Source organism: Callionymus lyra, chromosome 16, assembly GCF_982586985.1.
Source record: "Callionymus lyra chromosome 16, fCalLyr1.hap1.1, whole genome shotgun sequence".
NCBI classification, from domain to species: Eukaryota; Metazoa; Chordata; class Actinopteri; order Syngnathiformes; family Callionymidae; genus Callionymus; species Callionymus lyra.
In genome coordinates, this window is record NC_141833.1 from 19,242,950 (window position 1) to 19,266,403 (window position 23,454).

Genomic DNA, 23,454 nt, shown 5'->3' on the forward strand with positions numbered 1-23,454 from the left:
TACTCTCTTATTTTTTATGCCTATATACCTTTTTTTTTTTAATGTTTTTAAAAAAAAATTATTACAGATTTTAAACGTTTTTTTTTGGTGTTTTTCACTTAAAAATAAATAAATAAATATAAAAAAAATCAAATCCTTTTTTTTTTTTAATTGTGTTAAAGCAAAAGTGTATTTTTTGTCTGCTTTATCGGAATATATATATATATATATATATATATATATAAGAATTTATATTGTATTTTTTAAACTATTTTTTTATTAAATACTTTATATTTTCCTTCTCAGAGCCATCATGAAAATATCAGTAATATTTTGCCGTTAACGTCATATTTTCACGAGAGTATTTTCACACAGTTTGTGTTTTTCCTCCCGTAGTGAAGGAGTTTGATTGACAGCGGTTTTGAGCAGATGAACAGAATCTCTCAGAATAAATTCCAGGCCTCAGGAGGAGGACGAGGAGACGTGGAGCGGCGTCTCATTGGCTGCCGGTTTTCAGGCTCGGACGCGTCTCGGGCCGACCTGCTGACCTGAGATCTTGGTGGTGAACTGGGTGACGACCGGGGGGCCGTAGCCTTTGGCGGTGCTGGCTCTGAGCGTGAAGGAGTGCGTGGAGCCGGGGTACAGGCCCGTGAACACGTGGGTGGTCTCGTTGCCCAGCTTCGCCACCTTCCCGCTCTGGTCGGAGAGGTCCAGCTCGGGGTCAAAGGAACTGACCGCCTTGTAGGAGATCTGGGCAGGAAGAGGAGGACATGAATATTCAGACGTGGACCAGTTTATACGAGTCTATCCTGAGGCTCCTCTTTCACTCTTTCATTGTTTCTTTCACTTCTTCTCTCAGCAACTGTTGACGTGTTGATCAAGCAGCAGTTTCTTCGCTTAAGACCTTTTTACAAACATAACTTTACTGTGTAAGTGTGTGTGTGTTTTTGTGTGTCTTTGTGTGTCTGTATCTGTGTCTTTGTGTGTCTGTATCTGTGTCTTTGTGTGTCTGTATCTGTGTCTGTATCTGTGTCTTTGTGTGTATGTTTGTGTGAGTATGTGTGTCTGTGTCTTTGTGTGTCTGTATCTTTGTCTTTGTGTGTCTGCATCTGTGTCTTTGTGTGTATGTTTGTATGCGCCAGTGTGTCTGTATCTTTGTCTTTGTGTGTCTGCAACTGTGTCTTTGTGTGTATGTTTCTGTGCGTCTGTGTGTGTCTGTGTCTTTGTGTGTCTGTTTGTGTGAGTCTGTGTGTCTGTATCTGTGTCTTTGTGTGTGTGTATCTTTGTCTTTGTGTGTCTTCATCTGTGTCTTTGTGTGTATGTTTGTATGCGCCTGTGTGTCTGTATCTTTGTCTTTGTGTGTCTGCAACTGTGTCTTTGTGTGTATGTTTGTGTGCGTCTGTGTGTCTGTATCTGTGTCTTTGTGTGTCTGTATCTGTGTTTTTGTGTGTCTGTATCTGTGTCTTTGTGTGTATGTGTGTGTGAGTCTGTATGTCTGTGTCTTTATCTGTATCTGTGTGTATGTTTGTTTGTATGCATCTGTGTTTTTTGTTTGTTTTGTGCATCTGTGTTTTTGTGTTTTTTTATCTGTGTTTTTGTGTGTGTGTTTTGTCTTTATCTGTGTCTTTGTGTTTTTGTGTATCTTTATCTGTGTCTTCGTGGGTGTTTGTTTGTTTGTATGCATCTGTGTTTTTGTGTTTTTGCATCTGTGTTTTTGTGTGTCTTTATCTGTGTTTTTATGTGTGTTTTTGGTCATTATCTGTGTCTTTGTGTTTGTCTTTGTCTGTGTGTGTGTTTATGTGTGTCTTTATCCGTGTCTGTGTGTGGGCTTTTGTGTCTTTATCCGGGTCTTTGTGTGTGTTGGTGTGTGTCTGTATAAGTGTCTTTGCGTATCGGTCTGTATTTGTCTGTGTGTTCTAAAAAGTGGGTTCATTTATTTGACATTAGTCAAAGTCACACTGAGTGAATCTTCTCCGCCACAGTTATTTATTTTCAAGAGCTGCAGGATCACAAACTGGAGTCGAGCCTCAAATAAAAAGCAAATGACGGCAGATTCTCTGCGCCAGTTAACGAGCGCCGTCGGTAGCACATTAGCATGCTAATGATATCTCCAGACCCAGCAAGCTTCAGCTTCACGGCGCGAAGACCAAGAATCAATCATTTATTCATAATTATTATCACTCTCTCTGTGCAGGATGAGCCTCTTTTTTACAGACAAACGAGGGACGCACAACAGGAACAGGAAGTAAACGACACACCAGAGACAACAAACAGCTACAAGTGCACAAACAATTAAGAGAAAAATACTTTTCATACAGAAGAAACTTAATTGTTGTTGATTATTACGATGAGCATTAGCTATGATTGTCATTTTTTTCATTTTCACTTGAAAATAAACAAAACTAGTTGAAAGGAATCATTGTTAGTATGTTGACGCTTTTTAAACTATTGTAGTAATGTTTTCACAAACTTGATGACGCAAAAGATTCCGTTAGCATCTTGAATTGAGTAATTTAGTGTATCTCATAGCTTGGTTTTTAAATTTAAGTTTGGCTACATTGACAAGTCATAATACAACTGAATTACAGTTTTACATGTTAGCTTGAATAGCTAACTCGGATTCTTAGCTACGTCCAGAACAGTATTTTTATCATCTCGAAATCTAAAGCGCTTCGTCGATGTTTGACTGGTGAAGCTATCATGTTAGCGTTAGCATGTTGAGGCTAGGTTAATACTGTTAGTACTCACACTATAGTAAGCAAAGAATTGTTCTATAGTTTAGCTACTTCATTGTTTTTAAAACTACCATCATCACTTGTCGATTCTAGTAAACAAACACAAGTATGTTAGCATGTCTACTATTTTGCTGGATGTAGCTTTGTCATTAGCTTTGGAAGCTATTAAGCTTTGTACAGTTTTGTTAGCATTAGCACTTTACGACATCCATTAGCACTTGCGCTTTGTATAGAAATCTAATAACGTTAGCAGTGTACGACATCCGATAGCACTTGCGCTTTATACAGTATATGTTAGCATTAGCATTGTAAGATACCCATTAAGACTTTCACTCTGTACGGTATCTGTTAGTATTAGCACTGTACAACATCCGTTAGCACTTGCGTTGCTAAATTGTAAAATAATTTCCCGGTCAAAACTATACTAGCAAATGGTCATCATTCAAATGACATTTTTACAATTTGAAATATTCTGTACATTGTGCAAGCATCGTAGCTAGGTTAGTACTTGTACTACAGTTAGCACAAAACGTGTTATTGTTTGCTACAAACAGACATATGTCCGTTATTTGTTAGCATTTATGCTAGTTTTGGACACAAAGTTCATGGATGTAGGTCATTAGCTTGGGTAGCTAACAATGCTACATTCTTATCACTGAAAAAAAGTAAACTTATAAAGATCATTTTTGTTAGATATTAGTATAAATATCAGACAAAAACTCAGAAGTTTTGAAGTAATTGTCGGACTCTGTCGTCACGCTTGGCTTTGTCTGCAACGCTAAAAATAATAGTTGTGTCATGACTGCAAACAAGAGCTAAACTCAACAGGAACATGAAGGCGAGTGTTCCACTAATATCCATGTGAGGGCTACAGTACGAGGCTAAAAAAAAAGAAAGAAAAAGACGCCATTATCGTTCCAATTAAGCGGCACAAAGGCGAGTTTGGAGAGCTGCATAATTTGTGTCCATCAAGTTTGGAAAAGCGCTCGGTCTTTGTCAGAAGACGAGTGTGTGATTCTACATGCTGACGGATTTTTTAAATTACATGTCAACGGCAGGTTTTTCCAATTATAATGGAAGGCAGGACGTAATGAGAAATATGTGCATTATTTTGATTATCTTTTTAATACACAATGCTTTTATGTACTTGTTCTTCCTCACCGGGACGAGAGCGAAGTAATGAGGCGTGTCGTAGTAGCATGTTGGCTTGAAAATCAATTCATGAATGACATATTGAATATTATGTGAAACTAACTGATCATTTTTCAAATGTTCAGTGTAATAAAATATAATTTAACTTTGCTTTCCTTTTTGGGCTTAGAAAAATCTTTGTTCAGATACGTGATTTGTTCGGTGCATGTGCTTCATCTTTTAGCATTAGCACTGTACGACATCCGTTAGGATTAACTGTACAAAGGCCTATGCTAACAGATGCAGTAGAGCAAGTGCTAACAAATGCCATAAAGTGCTATTGTTAACAGATATTGTATAAAGCGCAAGTGCCAAAAGATGACGTACAGTGCTAACGTTAACAGATACACTACAAAGGACAATGCTAACAGATGCCGTATAGTGCTAATGCTAAAAGATACTGTATAAAGTGAAAGTATTAAGAGATGCCACAGATACACTAAAAATAGCAATGCTAAGAGATGCCGTACAGTGCTAATTCTAAAGATAATGTATAAAGTGCAAGTGCTAACGGATGTCGAAGAGTGCTAATTCTAACAGAAACTATATAAAGCACAAGTGCTAACATATGCCTTACATTGCTAATGTTAACAGATACACTACAAAGGACAATGCCAACAGATGCCGTATGGTGCTAATGCTAACAGATACTGTATAAAGCGCAATTGCTAAGAGATAACGTGCAGTGCTAATGCTAACAGATACACTACAAAGTGCAATGCTAACAGATGCTGTACAGCGCTAATGCTAACAGAGACTATATACAGTGCAAATGCTAACAGATGCCGTAGAATGCTAAAGCTCAGAGATTGTATAGAGCAAAAGTGCTAACGGATGCCTCACAGCGCAAATGCTAAAATATACTGAACAAAGCGCAATGCTAACATTAGCATTGTGCGACATCCATTAACAAACAAAAAACTCAAACTAATTTACAAAGTCTTTAAACAACACTTCCCACTATTTGTTTTTAGAGTTTGTCCTTCTCAGCCACCGTACGGAACACAAACACTGTAGTTCACAGTAGGATCAGTTAGCGCTTTGTACAGTATCTGTTTACATTAGCACTGTATGTATTGTAAACTGTCATAAACACCTTCCAGACAGTAGTAATCAATAGAACAGAGATAATATCAACCATTAGTTCTCTGTGCGTCGATCACTGCTGCAAATATAGAGAAACGAGCTCACGAAACATTTCTGTCGAGGAGAGAAACCGAACTCTTTGATTCTCCTGCTTGTCACATTTATTTCTCCTCAAGTCTTTTGATAACCCGGAGTCTGAGCCGCCGACATAAAAGTGTCGTTCTAGGAACGGGGTCGAGACGGGTCTTATTAGAGACGAGATATTTATAATGAATGACTTTGTTTTATCATCAAACTGTTAATGGATTCAGTGTCAAAAAAAAAGAAAAAAAGCTGTAGATTATTTTGGAAGCCACAACATGGAGGAGGCGAACAAAAGCTGCCGAGTTAATCCAGGGATTTAAGAGTCGACGGCGTTTGTGAACCTGCTGCTTCTACGGATGTTGTGGCGCCGACACGGCGTTGAATACGCAACGATATTCAAGACCCCCGGGAGGATCGACGGCGGGAGAATCAATCTGCCGGAGAGAAGGGGGGGGGGGGCGCAGGATTACGACCGGGGTCGGGATCAATGCTCTGGACAAAGATGGCCGCCGTCGCGTGAAGCCTCTGGTCAACATTTGCTCTTCGTGTCGTTTGTTTAGGAGATTGAAGAAGAGATGTTTGCGTTAACAAACCTTGTCGTTGTTTAACCCCCTCGGGGTCGGGGTCAAAGTTCAATCTTCTCCCTCGTCACGCGAACACGTCGGCGAGCACGTTTTAATTCGCGATAAGTCGTTTGTTCACAAGCGAGCAGATGTCGTTAAAATCCCAGGAATAACAAGCTAATCCGGAGCAATTTGAGCGACATTTGGCAACAGTCGCTCAAATGTATTTATTTATATATTTATCGCTCATCCCGTCGACAGCACGTGTGGAGTTTGAATAAAAAAAAAAGGGGATTGTGGGAGATTTTTTACCTCGTACTGGGTGATGATGCCGTACGTCTGGGCCGGCTCGCGCCACTTCAGGATGATCTTCTCCTCGTACGCACTTCCCTGGATAGACTCTAGGGGGACGGCGCCGGGAACTAGCAGAGAAAAAAACATCAATTTATCAGCTTTTTATTTTTTGTCACCTTTGACAATATATCGCACACATTTACAAAAGTCCATTTGATGCAAATATACTTTATTATAAAGATGTTATAAAACATTGATAATATAGTTTATATTTATCTTCAATAAGGTGTATTAAAAATATATATATATATATACTTCATTATAACAATGAAATCCGGACTGAGGACGAGAGGATACAGTGACTCCAGCAACTTTTAAAGCTGATGTTTGGACATATTTCGGTTTGAAAACAAATGAAAGTAGTTACAAATTGGATATTTATTCAAACGAAATGATAAAAGAACTTAGTGGGACGCACTAATCACCACATTACTTATGGTGCCAACAAAAGCGTAAACTCCCGTCTTAAATCCTACATCTAGGCTCTCGAAAGTGATCCAGAACTGCCATTGGTTGGCTGGGCGGCAAAGCATTACGTTAGTTGTTCACGTCACTGTTACTAAGAGAGATAGCAGCGAATACGCAATTTTGAGTTGTACCTTAACCAAAATAAATGTTGTTCATTTAAACATAAGAATAAATAATAAACATGTAACAATAACAACTTTGTGGATTTTTGTTTAAAACAGACGGCGATAAACGAGGTACATGTATGCACAGTCTTTACAGAAAATAAAACTTTGTAAATATTGAATTATCTTAATTGCTACTGAAAAGTAGGACATATTAATTGCGAAAGAAGAAAGGGGGAAAATGGACAAACAAAATAAATAAATTGAGGTTTTCTTGGGAGTTGGCTTAAAAAATTAAATGGAGAAAGTACACAGAAGATTTTGGGGGAAGATCATTTAAAAAGAAGAATATCATACAAATTATGTTAGGCAGTTTAAGTAAAATAAAAGCCAGGAAATGTTTTACAGAAAATGTAAAAATATATATATAAAAAAATGATACAGTACATGTGCATGTACAGTATCATTTAGCATAAGCACTGTAAGAAATCCGTTAGGATTAACAGTACAAAGAGCAAGCGCTAACAGATGCTGTGGGGTGCTAATGTTAATAGATACAGTACAAAGGGCAATGCTAACAGATGCTGTACAGTGCTCATGCTAACAGAGACTGTATAAAGTGCAAATGCTAACAGATGCCATAGAGCGCTAATGCTAAAAGATACTGTATGAAGCCCAAGTGCTTACAGATGCTGGAAAGTTCTAATTTTAACAGATACACTACAAAAGGGAACGCTAACAGATGCCGTACAGTGCTAATGCTAACAGAGACTGTATAAAGTGCAAATGCTAACAGATGCCATAGAGCGCTAATGCTAAAAGATACTGTATGAAGCCCAAGTGCTTACAGATGCTGGAAAGTTCTAATTTTAACAGATACACTACAAAAGGGAACGCTAACAGATGCTGTACAGTGCTAATGCTAACAGAGACTGTATAAAGTGCAAATGCTAACAGATGCCGTACAGCGTGAATGCTAAACGATATTGTTCAAAGTGCAAAAAGGTGAAAATATATATATGAAAAAATTGCACTACTTTCGTTTTAAAGGGTGTGTTTTCCAGAACCCCCGTAAAAAAGAGGGATCACTGAAATGGCAACAAATGTTGTTGCTTATCTAGGATCCGTCAGTACCGTGAGTAGTTTAACATCTACATTAACCTGGCGTGTCTCTGCGAGCAACAGAATGATGCAGAGATGTCAACCTTCCAAATGCATCTCGTCGACAGCTTATCTGTGTTTTTAACCGTCTCAGGGGGGCGCCGGCGCGCCGACAGACGGGCGTCACATCACGAGGAGACGTCGCCCGCTTTCATGTTCCCCGACCGGAGACATCAGGTTGACAAGACTTTCGTCATCGCCGTCTGTTTGTTAGCCCGCGATCCGGGGGGTTCCCTGAGACCCCCGCCTTTCATTTCCTGACGTAACCGTGACGACGTTTCATCTTTGCAGGTGATTTTAGGTTCTGTTCACCCCCGAAGTCGGGTCATTGTCAGTCACAGCCTGGGTTTTTTTTTAAAGTCGTTTCTTTCCGTCTCTTGAGAGAAACCGAATCATGTCTGTAACAGAATGTTGTCAAAAACACTCCATCATTCCTTCTTCAAGGTTTAGAATTCCATCATCAGGGACACATTCCAGTGATGATGCCTCAGTTGTTGATTCTTTTCTTACTTCCTAGAATCCACTTGATCGACCCTCGACTCTTCATGATGGTATTTATTGGAATTATTCCTTTACTGTGGATTAACAGGGACTGGATCAGAGATAGATGAAGGTAGAAACTGAGGACACCCTGGAAAGCTCTATAACTATTGGTGTGAATAAAAATTAAAATAAAGAATAATTTAACTGATGAAGAAAATTCAGGTATGGAATAGTTTTTTCTTAGATGAGAGTTAGTTAGCATAAATAAATAAAAAATAACATTTATTTCAAATCATATGTTTTACAAATATACATGGATATATCTTTGGAATGTTTCATATTTGAAAACATACTGTATATTTGTCAATATTTACCTTGTTTAAAATATTATTACATATAAATGATATATTACATTTTATACGTTGCTTGTATTAATAAGATTTTTCATTCATTTTCAAATTTTAGAAATATTTTCAATTTTTTTCAATTTTTTTATTAACATACAAATAATGACCTCTCAGTGAAGTTATGTATTTAATTAATTTAATAACGTATTTATTTTAAATACATTAAATGACTAAAAACTTTATTTTTTGTGTACTATTTAATACATATTTTAATACACAATTTACTTTATTTACCTTATTTACAAAACCTTGATTTAATACATTAAAATACACTTAATTATTTATTGAATCTTTTGTGACATGTTTTTTTTTTAACGTCTAAAAATACTTTCCTTTTCTTTCTTATTATCCATTAAATATGTCAAATTTAAATTAAGACAAAATTTCTTGAAATTTACACTCTCGAAAAATTCAGATACGTCCGATTTTACTAAAATTGACGATTAAAGAAAAATAATGATTTTATTTAGAATTTCCTATTCATTTAATAAAAATTCAGTCAAATTTCAATGAAGTTAATGCCATATTTATTCCATTGTCCACCACTTTATCCTTACGGGGATCGTGGGGAGACTGGAGCCTATCCCAGTATCTTAGGGTGAGAGGCAGGGGACACCCTGGACAGGAGGCCAGTCTGTCGCAGGGCCATATTTAATTCGTAGGATTTCCATGATCTCGGAGCAAACAAAATCCTGTCTAAACGAAAAAGATATTTTCTCCACGAAGACACGACGTTGTCTCACCGTCCTCGTCCGTCTGCACCTGCAGCTCCCCGCTCTCCTTCACCCCCTCGGGGTTGCGCAGCACCAGCTTGACGCTGAGGTTGGTGAAGGGCGTCAGGTTGTGGATGGTGTGCTGGGGGTCGCGGCTCTGGGTGTCGTAGCAGATCTCCTCGCGGGTCTCGTCCTTGCCGGCCGCCCTGTAGCGGTACTGGACCGTCAGGTTGTAGCTGTGGCAGCGCGTCACGTTGTAGCCCAGCGGCTCCCAGCGCACCGTCACCTGCTTGGACTGCACGTCCAGAACCTCCAGCCGCCGAGGCCCGTGCATGGGTTCTGTGGAAGGAAGTTTGAGAAAAAAGATATAAAACTTCATCACAAGACATTTTGCTTCAGCCACGGTTTATTTTTAAGACTTTTTCTTTTCGCTCTCTGTGGACTTTTTCCTGACATTTCTCTGCCATTTTCAAAGCCACAGCCTGGCGTCGGACTGGAGACCCCCGTGGAGACCCCGGGACAGCGGCGGCGCCGTGTATCATCATCTCGCTACCTGCAGCTTCTTCTGCGGCTTTTGTCCAGAGAGGGTTAGTCATTATCGGCGCGCTGATAGAGAGTCGTACACCCCCGTCGACCCCCCCCGCCACCCCCTCAGACATCCATCTTCTCCTCCACGCCGACCCCCCATCATCACCTCCCTCCTCAGGTCCATTTTCCACCGCCTCGCTCTCTCCCTCCTGCGGGAGGCGAGCGGCCCGAGCCAGAGAGGTAATGGGATCAATTTCCATTCCAGGTTAAATTCTCAGTCCATTCCTCTGGAACTTAACACTTTACCACCTATTAGGAAGAGCCGGGGCTCAATTTCCCCCCCATTTCCCCCGAGACACAGTCCAGCAGTTCAGAGGGAGCCATGTTTAACATCCGGAAAATACATGGGAGGTGTGTGTGTGTGTGTGTGTGTGTGTTTGTGTGTGTGGGGGTCGAGGAAATGAAGAAATGTGTTTGTGTTTTCATCTTAAATGAGTCGTTACGTAATCATTAATTGCCTATTTTTAAATTGTGACTCACAAGAATCCACTTTCTGTTTAAGAATGTATCGAATAATTGGTTAAACCTGGTCAATGGCATGAGCGATGTGTGCCCGTGTTGACTCACCTGGCGATGCTTCATGAAGCCTCACTTTTTAGAGCCCACTAGATGGCGGGCTTGCTCTTGAACAGCGTCTTCAAATAAAATCTTAGATTGTTTTAAGAGTTTATTACTTTTTAAAAATGAAGCTTCATGAAGCTTCATCAGCACATGTGTATCGTCGGGACCACACACGGACTTTTGACTGTATTTATGTGGCCCCTCGTGAGGTCATGAGGTCAGGATCATATAAGATTAACAATTTAATGTTTAGTGTTTATTATTGATTCATGATTAACGTAACTAGAAATTACTTTTTTATATTTTTTATCTAAAAAAAAGTACATTATGTTTTAGTATATATTGTAGAATTGTTGATATTATTATCAAATGTTCAATTAAATAAATAAAAAGATGATTTATTTTGCGACATAATGAAAGGATTAATATAAATCTGAATTGATAGTATACATCAATAACATCTATAACAATATTAGAAATCAAATGTCAGCATCAACTACAACAATAATAATAGTAATAGTAATAAGTAAGTCAATAATTGTATAATAATTGTAGTAAGAATATTAATACGAATACAAAGTAGAATAACAATAAGAAGTCTAAGAAGTAGAATAAGAAGAATAAAAATAAGAAGAAGAAGTAGAAGAAGAAAAAGAAGAGTAAGAATGAGAATAAGAATAAATAATAACAATAACAATAAGTAGAAGAAGAAGTAGAACCAGAATAAGAATAAGAATGAGGAAAATAAGAAGTGAAAAAGAATAAAAAGTAGAAAAAGAAAAAGAAGTAGAAGAAGAAAAAGACGTAGAATAAGAATGAGAACTATAAGAAGTAGAAGAAGAAGAAGAATACAAATAACAAGAATCAGAAGTATAAGTTGAAGAAGATTAAGAATAATAACAATAAGAAGTAGAAGAAGAAGAAAAATAAGAATAAAAAGTAGAAGTAGAAGAAGAAGAATAGAAAAATATAATATATTCAATAAAGATAATATTAATATAACGACAACAACAACAAGAACAAAAGCAACAACAGTAACAACATCAACATCAACAACAACAACAATTATTTAGTAATTGCTTTTACCAAAAGTGCTCATGTGTGAAGTTCTACTCACGACAACAACAGATCGTCGTCTGTGACTCTTGTTGTTGTTGTTGAACTGATGATGTCATCCTGAGTCACAGCCACCAAATGGTCTCGGCTTCTTCTTCGCCGCCTCCTCAGACAGCTGGCGTCCGAGCCGCACAGCCGGAGGGTCAACAGAAAGTTTTTTTTAATTTTATTTAACAACGAAAACTCCAGCGAGGCCGAGGAGCTCGATCGATACTCAACCCCCGAACCCGCACATGTGTCGGTAGTAAACACGGCAAATGTATTTTCCACATGTGTCCTCTCTACCTTCGCGGCCCGAGATCCTCCCGCTCTGGGTTTAATTCCATTTCCTCGCCCGGACACGCCACGATTCTCCGAGCTCTGGGCTGCACCGGCGCCGACAGGGTGCAGCCAACAGATAGTTCCGCGCATAAAAGCAGGTTTAAAACTTCTCGGACGACGAAAGCTGCGAACTCGTAGAGGCTTCTTTCCATTTCCTGTGTGCGTGTCCTTTTGTGTTTCCTGAACATCAGGATAGAACCACAAGATGTATGAACATGCTAGTGCTAACGTGCTAACACCTGCTGTTTACGTTAGAAATAGGCCTTTATTCTTGTCAAGAATTTTTAAATAGAAATAGAAATAATCTGTTTAATCTGTTTAATCTTATTGAACACGTTTTGCGGATTGTTGGGCTCGACTGTTTCCAGAGTTTATTGTCGGGACTTGTTCGTAACAAACTTCAGACCACTTGGTCATTTTACAGGATAGTTTATTATTAAGAGACGAGATAATCAGGAGGTCTCCATTCTTGGCCAGGAAGTGGCCAAATAAGAACAAAAACAACCTTGTTTACCAGAGTACACCTAGTTTTCATTTAAGACATTGTAGCATTTTTCGGACACCCAACTGTACAGAGTCCATTTTGGACTTCCTGATTCCTGCTAGCATCGTAAGATAACCGAGTCTGGTTCACACGCCTTACAGCACTTTTTCCTACTAGCTTTGCTCGACTCCACCTGGTTTGTATTGCATTTCCAACCGGCAACTTAACAGCAGATACTATTTTTAGTACTTGCTCCGATCTGGTTCCTAGTAAACCGAGTGGGTCCTGAAAAAAGGGTATGTTGATGTCTCCTGGCCACTGATGGTACGGTATGATATGGTATGTCGGCCCAGAAAGTTATTCTGTGATCCAAACCTTTTGGTAACTCATAAGTACATCGTTACCTTTGTGTTATGAGTAGTATTGAGTCCAACTGAGTAGCGCTAGACGTAGAACCATAAGTGAACCAAATCACCAGAGCTGTGTCACAAATCGCATACTTGCGTACTCAAAGTTAGTATTTTTAGTGCGTAACTGCGTCTCAATACTTAGTATGCCAAATGTAGTGCGCCATACACACTAAATTGTCACTAAAAAGCCCACAAAACTGAGTATGGATCGATGGACACTATCCACCCTAAAAGGCCGCCATCTTAGTGACGTTGTAAACGGAAGTTACGTCATATATATATATATATATTCATATACTTACAGGTGCATTTTCAGCAGCAGTAGAAGGATGACACGTCTTCGCTGCTGATACCGACGTAAATATCTCGCAAATATTTAATTTCTCATATTTTTTCTTTTTCCAAACTTGCAAAATGTGCTGCCAGCAGGTGTCGATAGCGTTCAAACAGCTGGTTGAAACCATCGTTAAATAGAAGTAGAAGAAGAAGCTGTCGTGTCATTTCCTGTTAGCGCGTAGCAGCAGAGTTTGATTTGAGACATACTATCTGTGAAGAATTTGTTACTAGATAGTATGTACAATATCTTGATGCATACTAACTTCTAGTATACTAAGAAAAGTATGCGAGACACAGCACAAGTCTACCTCTTGCCTACTTTGATCAAGTCAACTTCAGAATTACTGATTTCTATCAAGTTCAGTTTCCCCAATTTTCTAAGTCAAGTTCTAACTTTTACAACCAACTCTGGACTAGTCGTGTTACTTCACCTCGGGGGGGGGGGTTCCGAAATTGAAACCACCTTGCGTCGCGTTAACGCACGTCGTTCAGGACCACAACAAACTGTTGTCTGTGGAAAGTCATTCCGTTTCCCCCGCGAGGTTTTCCCGTCGACGCGGAGGTGAGAGAGTCGTGAAGACGAAGCTAATATCCCTGCAGGATGTTTGGAGTGGAATGGAGTTATAATGACGGGCGGCGGAAGCGTTTCGACTGCGAAGCCCGAAACGACGTCGACGATCTCCTCCGAGAGCCAGATTGGTTCTTCCAAAGCAAATTATCACCTGCCCGGCGCTCGTCCATGTAATTGAATAATTTGAATTTGACATTTGCCAGGGCCGCGCGGCTGATTTTTCGGAGTGACATTTAAATGTTTTTAAAGGGAAATGATTGCGAGCCTCTCGTTAATGCGGCGAGGGTCGCACACAAACACACGGGCGGGGAAAAAAACCATGATGTCGCAACACAACAAATGATGTTACGAGCCCGCCGCGCTGGAAGGGGCTTCAAATGGTGCACTTAGCCCCCGGGGGCAGAGCGAGGCATTAGTCCTGGATGAAAGGAAACAAATTGGGCATGTCCGGAGCTGCCGCCACTTTACCCGGAGACGAGTGTGTCGCTCTGTCGTGAGCCGGCGCTCCACATACGACGAGACGCTTCCTTATCGGATCGTCTGCGGGCGTCGCCGCAGAAAAGCCCGGATCTTTATCAGATGCGCGTCGATTGAGCGCAGAAAAGCCCGGCGACGACTTCCAGCTGGCTTTTCAGCAGAAGTGTCGTTGGGGGGGGAGGAGACGACTTCCCCTGATGATCGGGAACAAGAGTCGACGTCGCTCAGAAAGCCTCGTCTCTTCCAGATGAAAAGCAGGTGAACGAGGAGGGCGGGAGCGACCGGGGATGAAAGGAAGACGACCTGTACTTACTGGCTTTATCAGAGAGTCGACCCGATGTCTTCACGGCCGGATCGGTTCATGGTACCGCTCGCTAGGAGAGCGTGGTTTCATTCTACGACCTCGGATGTGTTCATGACTTCGGGGAAACCCGAATACAAAAGTGTGTAGAAGACTTGTAGTTCTCCAGTCGTTACAGTGGTTCCTAGGACGGCAGTATTTGTCTTGGTATCGATCAGTCTACACAGCTTCTAGTAAGAAAGTAGAGCTGAGCCAAAAGGTTCGATAGCATCGTTCAGATAACCTGGTTTCAACATCTAATAGCCCTTTTTTTTACTAGCATGGTTTGTGTTTCCACTGGCACGGTACGTCAAAGAGATACTATTTTTTAAGTACTTCCTCCGGTCTGGTTCCAAGAGAGCCGAGCCGATACTTAAAAAAGTGTGTAGAAGACTTGTAGTTCTCCAGACTTTATAGTGGTTTCTAAGACTTCTTTGTATCGATCAGTCTCCACACCTTCCGGTGAGAAAATAGAGCTGAGCCAAAAGGTTCGATAGCATCGTTCAGATAACCTCGTTTCAACATCTAATAGCCCTTTTTTTTACGAGCCTGGTTTGTGTTTCCACCAGCATGGTATATCAAAGAGATACTATTTCTAAAAGTACTTCCTCTGGTCTGGTTCCAAGAGAGCCGAGCCGATTCTAAAGAAAATGCGTAGAAGTCTTGTAGTTCTCTAGATGGATCACGGGTCGTTACAGTGGTTCCTGGGACAGTAGCAGTATTCGTCTTGGTATCGATCAGTCTCCACACCTTCCAGTAAGAAAATAGAGCTGAGCCAAAAGGTTTAATAGCATCATTCAGATAACACCTAATAACCTGGTCTGGTTCTGACAAGACTCTCAGATTCTCAAGATGAGTCAAAGGTTGACATAGTGGTTCCTAAGACGGCAATGTTCGTCTTCCTACCGATCAATCTCAACACTTTGCAGCAAAGATAGAAAAAATAGAGCTGAGCCAAAAGATATAAGCACTAAATCCTAGTGGTTTTCATACTCTCACCGATGGTCTAGAGTTCTGGCCAGTGATTGGTCAGCTGTCAATCAACACAGGGATATGTTGAGCCTATAATCCAAAAGACAAGGACTTTATTCTGACTGTTAACCATCATGTGGACAAAGAGTTATTTAAAGAGTGAATCTGTTGGTTTTTGCAGTTAAAGGCAAAACTGTTTGTACATATAAGGGTCGCAAAAAAAAATTGCAAACTTTTTTCATCGTTCTCATCCAAAAAAAGACACTTAAAAAACATCCAAATACCTCAATACTGCTCGTCTGTAATAACGCTTTTTAGGAACAATTTCTAATGTCGAGTATAAGTTTTAAGTCTTGGTGAAATGTCGGATTATTACATGTATTTAAGGAGGTAAATACTGTTGAAAAATCTATTGTCATTTAACCTACGGTTCTAGACATCGTGTCGCGACACATAGAAGCCTCGCCGTACGACAGACGCTGAAACAGAAACGACGAGATGGACTGGAGTCGTGAGTCATACTCCGGGTTCGCGTCACGGGAGCGATGGAGGTACTTTGGGTCGTGAGCGCCGGAGAAGTCGTTTAATCTCCGGCGGGGATTCGAAGACTTGTTGCCGGTGATCGACCTCCGACTCTCTCCCCCGCACACCCATCCATCCTCCCTCGCTCCCTCCCTCCCTCCCTCGTTTCATCCCTCCCTCGCCGCCGATGACGGGAGCACTCTGGGGAGGTGATGGCGCTTTGATTGTCGCTTATCAGAAGCTATCATTATGTGCGGCTGGTGCGGGATGTGAAAATCATTTCCTAAGTGTGAGCGCCGTGTCATTACCTCGATGGCCTCGCGTGGAGACGCCGCAAACAAATGCCTCTCGCTCGCAGACATAACAGAGTAACGACGGCGAGATAAGTGACGGCGCTGGCGGGAAAACATGAAAACAGCACTTGGGCCCCGAGATTAAATCTCGCCGCTTGTCATGTTGTTTTGCCGCCGCGTGACAAGAACGACCGGCGAACGCGTCGTGGCGAAGGAACGACGATTCCTTCTTCCTCCTCGTTTCCTCTCCTAACAAGACGCTCGAGCTGCGACCTCAGGTCGCCGTGGATGTCGGAGAAATAATCGTATATTTTTGTCCTGTAGTTCTGAGAATGACAGGTGACTGACAGGTGAGAGGCGGGAGTTTTTCCAGGGACCGTGATGTTTGTTTATGATATGGTCAATGAGAAGGTGCAGTCTTGTGGAGTAATACTACAGAATCTTTTGTAGTAACACTACAGAGTCTCGCGGAGTAATACATCAGAGCCTCGCTAAGTAATATTAGGAAGTCTGGCGGAGTAATACTACAGGTTCTCGTGGAGTAATATTAAGGAGTCTCATGGAGTAATACTAGGGAGTCTCGCGGAGAAATACTACGGAGTCCCTTGGAGTAATAGTACGGACTCTCACGGAATAATATTACGGAGTCTCGTGGAGCAATACTACATTCTCGCGGAGTAATATTACAGAGTCTTGTGGAGTATTACTACATAGTCTCGTAGAGTAATACTACGGAGTCTCGTGAAGTAATACTACAGAGTCTCGTGGAGTAATATTACCGAGTCTTGTGGAGTAATATTACGGAGTCTCGTGGAGTAATACTATGGAGTCTCAAAAAGTAATACTACAGAGTCTCGTGGAGTAATACTATGGAGTCTCAAAAAGTAATACAACAGAGACTCGTGGAGTAATAGTACGGAGTCTCGTGAAGTAATACTACAGAGTCTCATGGAGTAATACTACCTCACCCAGAGGTTTTGGCTTACAAAAGTCAATCATTCTGACAGATCTTTTAAGTGCACTTTACGATAACAAAAATGTTTTTTGTTGAAATTGGGAAATATTAAAGGATTTTAAATGTTGAAAAATACAGAACAAAAGCTCGACATTGTGAAGTTAAGTTTGAAGGAACTCTTAGTATTTTAAACAGCTCAGAGTTAAAGTATTGAGTTGGGCAGTCGTATCTTTCACACTCCGCTGACTGACGGGACTCACACATGACTCTTCAGCGCTGATTGTGTTCTGGTGTCGCCCCGTGACATCAATTACCGGGTCAGAGATAGATGCCCATGTGCTGAGGGCAAACACACACACACACACACGCCCACACACACACACACCTAGTGGGCGTGGATAATCACCAGGATTTATTGACCAGTGGGGGGTCGCTCCTGACTCCATCAAGTCTTTCTTTATAGGCGGCGTGATAAACGACGGCGCCGTGACGGGCGAGGATCAGGGCGGGGGGGGGGGGGGGGGGGCGACAACAAGACCGGATCGAAACGAAACCACCAAATGAGGCCGGACGTCGGACCGGGCCGAGCTGCCAGTGTGTCTGATGAGTCGCCTGCAGCGGCGGAGATGAATGGCTGAACGTCTTCCTCCTCCTCGGAGGGAGGGGGTCAAATGGTGGGAAAGGGAAAGCAGGACAGACTCCAGCTCCGGTGGATGATGCATGTACGCCACGGTGATGGAGGGCCGGGTCACGGACGCCCGCCTGGAAGAAGCTGACGGATCACTGCTCGGCTTGCAACAACTTGAGTTCAACTTTGCTTCTTCTTTTAGGTTGATTTCATTTATTATTCAAAATACTGAATATATATAATTATGTAAATTGATCTACATAATAATTTTTTCTCTGAATATCTTATATTTAATTAATTTTCAATCCTTTTGTTACTCATATTTTAACTTTTCAACTTAAAAAAAAACAAAAAAACAGTCATTTTCGAAGCATGTTTTTAGTGACAGTCGCCCCCTTGTTTACCCTGAAGGGTACAACCTAAAATTAACAAAAAAATTATCAAACAAAATCTGCGAAAGTAGCGACTATTTTATTTCTTACTTGTTATTTATCTGAACTTGCAAACTTCAGGTTGCATATGAGATGCCATACTTCTTTAAAGCCCTCCCAGTATCAGTGAGATTAACAGCTCCCATAATGCTTTGCCGCCCAGCCAACATGTCGATCACTCTTGAAATCACCACCTAGATGAGATTTAAATACCTGTTTGTAACCATTTTTAACAATAATAAGGTGCTTCGATGTCTCTGACTGTAGCTCGATATAATATATTTAATTATGTAGTACTATGTGTAAATAGTACTACGGTGAAAACAGCGCAGTAGCTGAGCAACGCTATGGCGAAGGACAACCGTGGATCTCACATAAATACATTATTTATTTACTCATTTTGTTCAGCAAACAAAACTAAAAATACATATTTTCTTCCTTAATCCCTTCACGGGGTTCCATTACTGGTAGTTGGATGTGTCCCAGCTATTTGGGGTGAAAGGCGGGCAACATCCCGGACATGTCTCTCGGTAAATATTCAAAGACTCATTCAAAAACGGGGCAAAATCCGGGGTCAACGGTTGACCTCTTTGGATCGTGGGAGGAAACCGGAAGTATCCAGGTAACATAGGAATCTGGATTTGAACCGACAACCCTCTTGTTGGCAGAAGCTCCAACCACCGCACAAGACGACATCCTCCGCGATGAGGAAAAAAGTCATTTTATGAATTAATAATCGTGAGGTTCTCGGGCGCGAGAGGCTGCAGCTGGAGACGATATTCTTCCTGACGGAGCTATTTGGTGGGAGGAAATAAAGTAAGTGCGGTGCGGCGGCGTGTAATTGTGGACTACTTGAGGTGATATTTCTATTACTAAAGAGCGAGGGACGAGGAGCGTTCAGGCGGCTGAAATATTAGTCATTAGGAGCAGCACTTGGCGATTGTAGTGTTTAAAAATGTCATTAAACAAGCGCTGGTGGAAGGAATACAATAAATTACAGGGTGTGAACGCCAGAAGGGCTTTTTCCCTGATTTCGTTTTATGGCTCGGCTCGTTTCCGAAAGAGAGAACAAAACCTGCCGGCGATTGTCGGCGTGTTGTTTAATACACGGATGAATCATTTATTCACGCTTCGTTTCCATCATGCAGGACTTTTTTTATTTTTTTATTAATTATGTATCAACATCTACAGCCTCGTGTCACTCATTGTTAATGAATCAAAACTTTATTGGTACAATTTTGACACTTTGGGAATTTTTTTCATTATATTTTAATTGAGATCTTTTTTGGTAAGATTGATATTTAGAATATTCTAATAAAAAATAAAAATCGGGGCAGAATTAAGTTGGTTTATTACGTATTATTATTTTAATAAATAGTGATTTCAAGAGGAGAAAAAGTTATATTATTTTAACTAAAGGATAAATATATGTGAACTATAGAAAAACTAGAACTCATATTAAAAATGTATAATAATAATAAAAATTAAAAGATATATTAGAAGTGTTTTTAGAGTTGTTGATAGAACAGAATATAATAAAAAACTAAATATAATTTAAGAAGGTGAATCATACACTAAAGTAAGTATACAAAAATAAAACAATTAAATCAAATAAATGACTAAATGAACTGGTAAATGCAGTAATAAATCCTAGAGTCTTGTTTGAAGACAGTTCTTGTTCTTATTTTATTCTGATTTATTTTTTATTAAAAAATTGCTGTATTTTCTGTGGCTATTGGAAAAAAACAATTTCATCAATAAAGTTTTACCTTACCTTACCTTACCTTTACCTTAGAATGTGTTCAGTGAGTCGGTAAAGAATCAGACTCATGGGTTCATGACTCACGGGTTAATTTACAGACTGGATTATGAAGCGACTTAACACGTAAACTCAGGCGGTGAATATATACCTCGGGGGTAAAAACACGGCGTCAATAAAAATGTATATCATCCGGTCCCGCGGACGTTAAACCTCAAGTCTTGATTCACTTCTCGGATCAAAAATCGGGGGTTCAGGGGGCGAGAGGTGAAAGGAAGCGACGGCCGGGACGAGAGGGAAATGGACAGGTGGCTGATGGGAAGAAGCGGAGGTGGAGCTGGTTAAATCAATCTTCCATTTTGTTTCCAACCGGTATGCGGGTGTGGTGATTGGGGTCAGAGTGACACACACCCATCCCCCCCCCAACCCGCCGCCCACACACACACACATCTTGTCGAGCTTTGACTTTCGACATCCGGGCGCCGGCGGCGAAGGCTTACAAAACACGAGCGCTACATTTACCAATCTCTGCGGGAGCAGCGGGAGGTTAGCGAGGTGATTCTTCAACTTCGTCGTCGTCATTTGTCGCCCCAAAAAAATCCTGCCTGGAACTCGGGGTGTTACCCGGAGTGTAAATCAAACTCAAGGCGCTTGACTTTGCAGAAAAATGGTTTCAGGTTTTTTTTTTTTCCCGACAGAGCCACCTACTCTGGAGATATATGAGATCTGAGATATAACTGTCCGCCACGGGACTCGGCGAATAAATCGCAGCTTTCATGACATCCACCCATCCACGTCCCCCCGCCGTCCCCCCGCCGTCCCCCCGCCATCCTTTAAATAAGGGAGACGCCGCCTCTGAGTTATACAAGTGCGTCCTCGTTGCCTCCTAATGGGGAGCAGGGCATCAATAATGGAGTAAAGGGAAAAATCAGTGACAAAAATTACAGCAGATCGAGCATGAATAATTGAAGGAACATTTAAAAAGACCTTGAGAAGTGTTTCAGCTTAAATTTGAAAACAGGGAGAAGGGGGAAAAAAAAAAAGGGGGCGAGCGTGGAGTGTTTACTCGGCTCTGGAGACCGAGCTCTGGAGGAGACGATCATCGGCGTCGAAGAGCCGGAGACGCTCGGCAAAAAAAAGAGAATTCGGGATCTGTGAAGTCGGGAAATGACGAGCTGGTGATTACATGTGGTGAAGATCGGGAAGAACAAGATGTTGTCAACGTCTCTTGGAGTTCGCGGAACCACCGTTCTTCGGCCTTTGACCCGGGCTTGTGTGGTAGATGTTGGAAAAAAATGCTCCAGGTGGTGAAGAAGACTGAAGGAGACAAACCAGTTCCGGCCGAGCGTCCGGGAAGTCCTACTGAGGTCAACGAAAAGATATGACCGTGCTTAGAAGAAGGAAGGTCTAGAAGTACCCGATGACGGGTCCAACAACCTCCTTAAAGATGTCACCACTGGCGTCGTAGAAATCTCTAGCCATTACCCCCAAGAGGTCAATATCGCTGAAGTACTGAGAGTACTTTCCAAGAAGAGAAAATCATAACTAGGCGGGTGTTGACACCATTTCAATTTATAGCTGCTCTGTTCTTTGGAAGTCAAACAAGTCGGTCTTCTTGTCCTGCTGCTCTACAGGGGAAATCATACCGATAACAGATCCATCGGGGCCTTTGGAAGGTCCGACAACACAAGAGCCAAGCTTTGCCAGAATTATGTATAGCGTGGTCAACCACTCCCAGAGTGCACCCACCAGACCCCTACTATAGTGTTCTATTCCCGCCCTTGAAAGGTCCAACTGAATTCTGGTTAACACTCTCAAGAGGTCTTGAAGTAATTTGTATTTATATAGTGCTTTTCCAGACCAGGGTCACAAAGCGCTTAAACAATCAAAACAATATTCAATAAAGTATATACTTTAAAGGTCAAGATAACACCGAGAACAACACAGGAGTTCCAGAAAATCAAGGAAAAGCCAAATAAAAGTGTCTTTGGATGTTTCTTGAAGGAGTCAGTAGATCATCAAACACAGAGATTGTTCCAAAGCTTAGGAGCAACAGTCTGGAAGGATTTCTCTCCTCAGTAGATTCTGATCCACAGACCTCAGAGACGGAGCTGGGGTGTAAGGCTGGATCAGATCAGTGATGGAAGGAGGAGCTGGCTTTGTCCAGCAACAAACTGTTTTTATTCAAGTGTGTCATCATCTGAGCTATGGAATAAAAAGGCGAGCGAGGAGAGAGGTACGTCTGTGGTTTGGGACGAGCCGTGAAAAGTGCCTCTTCACTCCTTGCTGGTGGTAAATCTGGATTCTTATTCTAGTCTCTCTTCTCATTCCGATTTGACCCGGGAGAAAATCCCTGACAGCTGCATCCAATCGCATCCTCGTGAGTCAAGTGCACTGACCCTGGGCGACCAGGTACCAAGTAGCCCCCATGAGGTGGAGGTCAATGCCACCATGAGGTGGAGGTCAATGCCACCATGAGGTGGAGGTCAATGCCACCATGAGGTGGAGGTCAATGCCACCATGAGGTGGAGGTCAATGCCACCATGAGGTGGAGGTCAATGCCACCATGAGGTGAAGGTCAATGCCACCATGAGGTGGAGGTCAATGCCACCATGCGGTGGAGGTCAATGCCACCATGAGGTGGAGGTCAATGCCACCATGAGGTGGAGGTCAATGCCACCATGAGGTGGAGGTCAATGCCACCATGAGGTGGAGGTCAATGCCACCATGAGGTGGAGGTCAATGCCACCATGAGGTGAAGGTCAATGCCACCATGAGGTGGAGGTCAATGCCACCATGCGGTGGAGGTCAATGCCACCATGAGGTCGAGGTCAATGCCACCATGAGGTGGAGGTCAATGCCACCATGAGGTGAAGGTCAATGCCACCATGAGGTGGAGGTCAATGCCACCATGAGGTGGAGGTCAATTCCACCATGAGGTGGAGGTCAATGCCACCATGAGGTGGAGGTCAATGCCACCATGAGGTGGAGGTCAATGCCACCATGAAGTGGAGGTCAATGCCACCATGAGGTCAAGGTCAATGCCACCATGAGGTGGAGGTCAATGCCACCATGAGGTGAAGGTCAATGCCACCATGAGGTGGAGGTCAATGCCACCATGAGGTGGAGGTCAATGCCACCATGAGGTCGAGGTCAATGCCACCATGAGGTGGAGGTCAATGCCACCATGAGGTCGAGGTCAATGCCACCATGAGGTGGAGGTCAATGCCACCATGAGGTGGAGGTCAATGCCACCATGAGGTGGAGGTCAATGCCACCATGAGGTGGAGGTCAATGCCACCATGAGGTGGAGGTCAATGCCACCATGAGGTGGAGGTCAATGCCACCATGAGGTGAAGGTC

The 23,454-nt window shown here is 41.9% G+C and overlaps 1 protein-coding gene across 8 annotated transcripts in view; it reads right to left on the reverse strand.

The window, feature by feature from the left end:
* LOC148064090 (receptor-type tyrosine-protein phosphatase mu) overlaps positions 1 to 23,454 on the reverse strand; it is a 221,997-nt gene that overhangs the window by 86,438 nt on the left and 112,105 nt on the right. For all 8 annotated transcript variants that reach the window (XM_087810893.1, XM_087810891.1, XM_087810892.1 and 5 more), the window contains exons 8-10: positions 9,359 to 9,667; positions 5,951 to 6,060; positions 528 to 729 (exon numbers count right to left, since the gene is read on the reverse strand). In XM_087810893.1, coding sequence (XP_087667019.1) covers positions 528 to 729; positions 5,951 to 6,060; positions 9,359 to 9,667 — 621 coding nt within the window. The remainder of the gene's footprint in view (positions 1 to 527; positions 730 to 5,950; positions 6,061 to 9,358; positions 9,668 to 23,454) is intronic.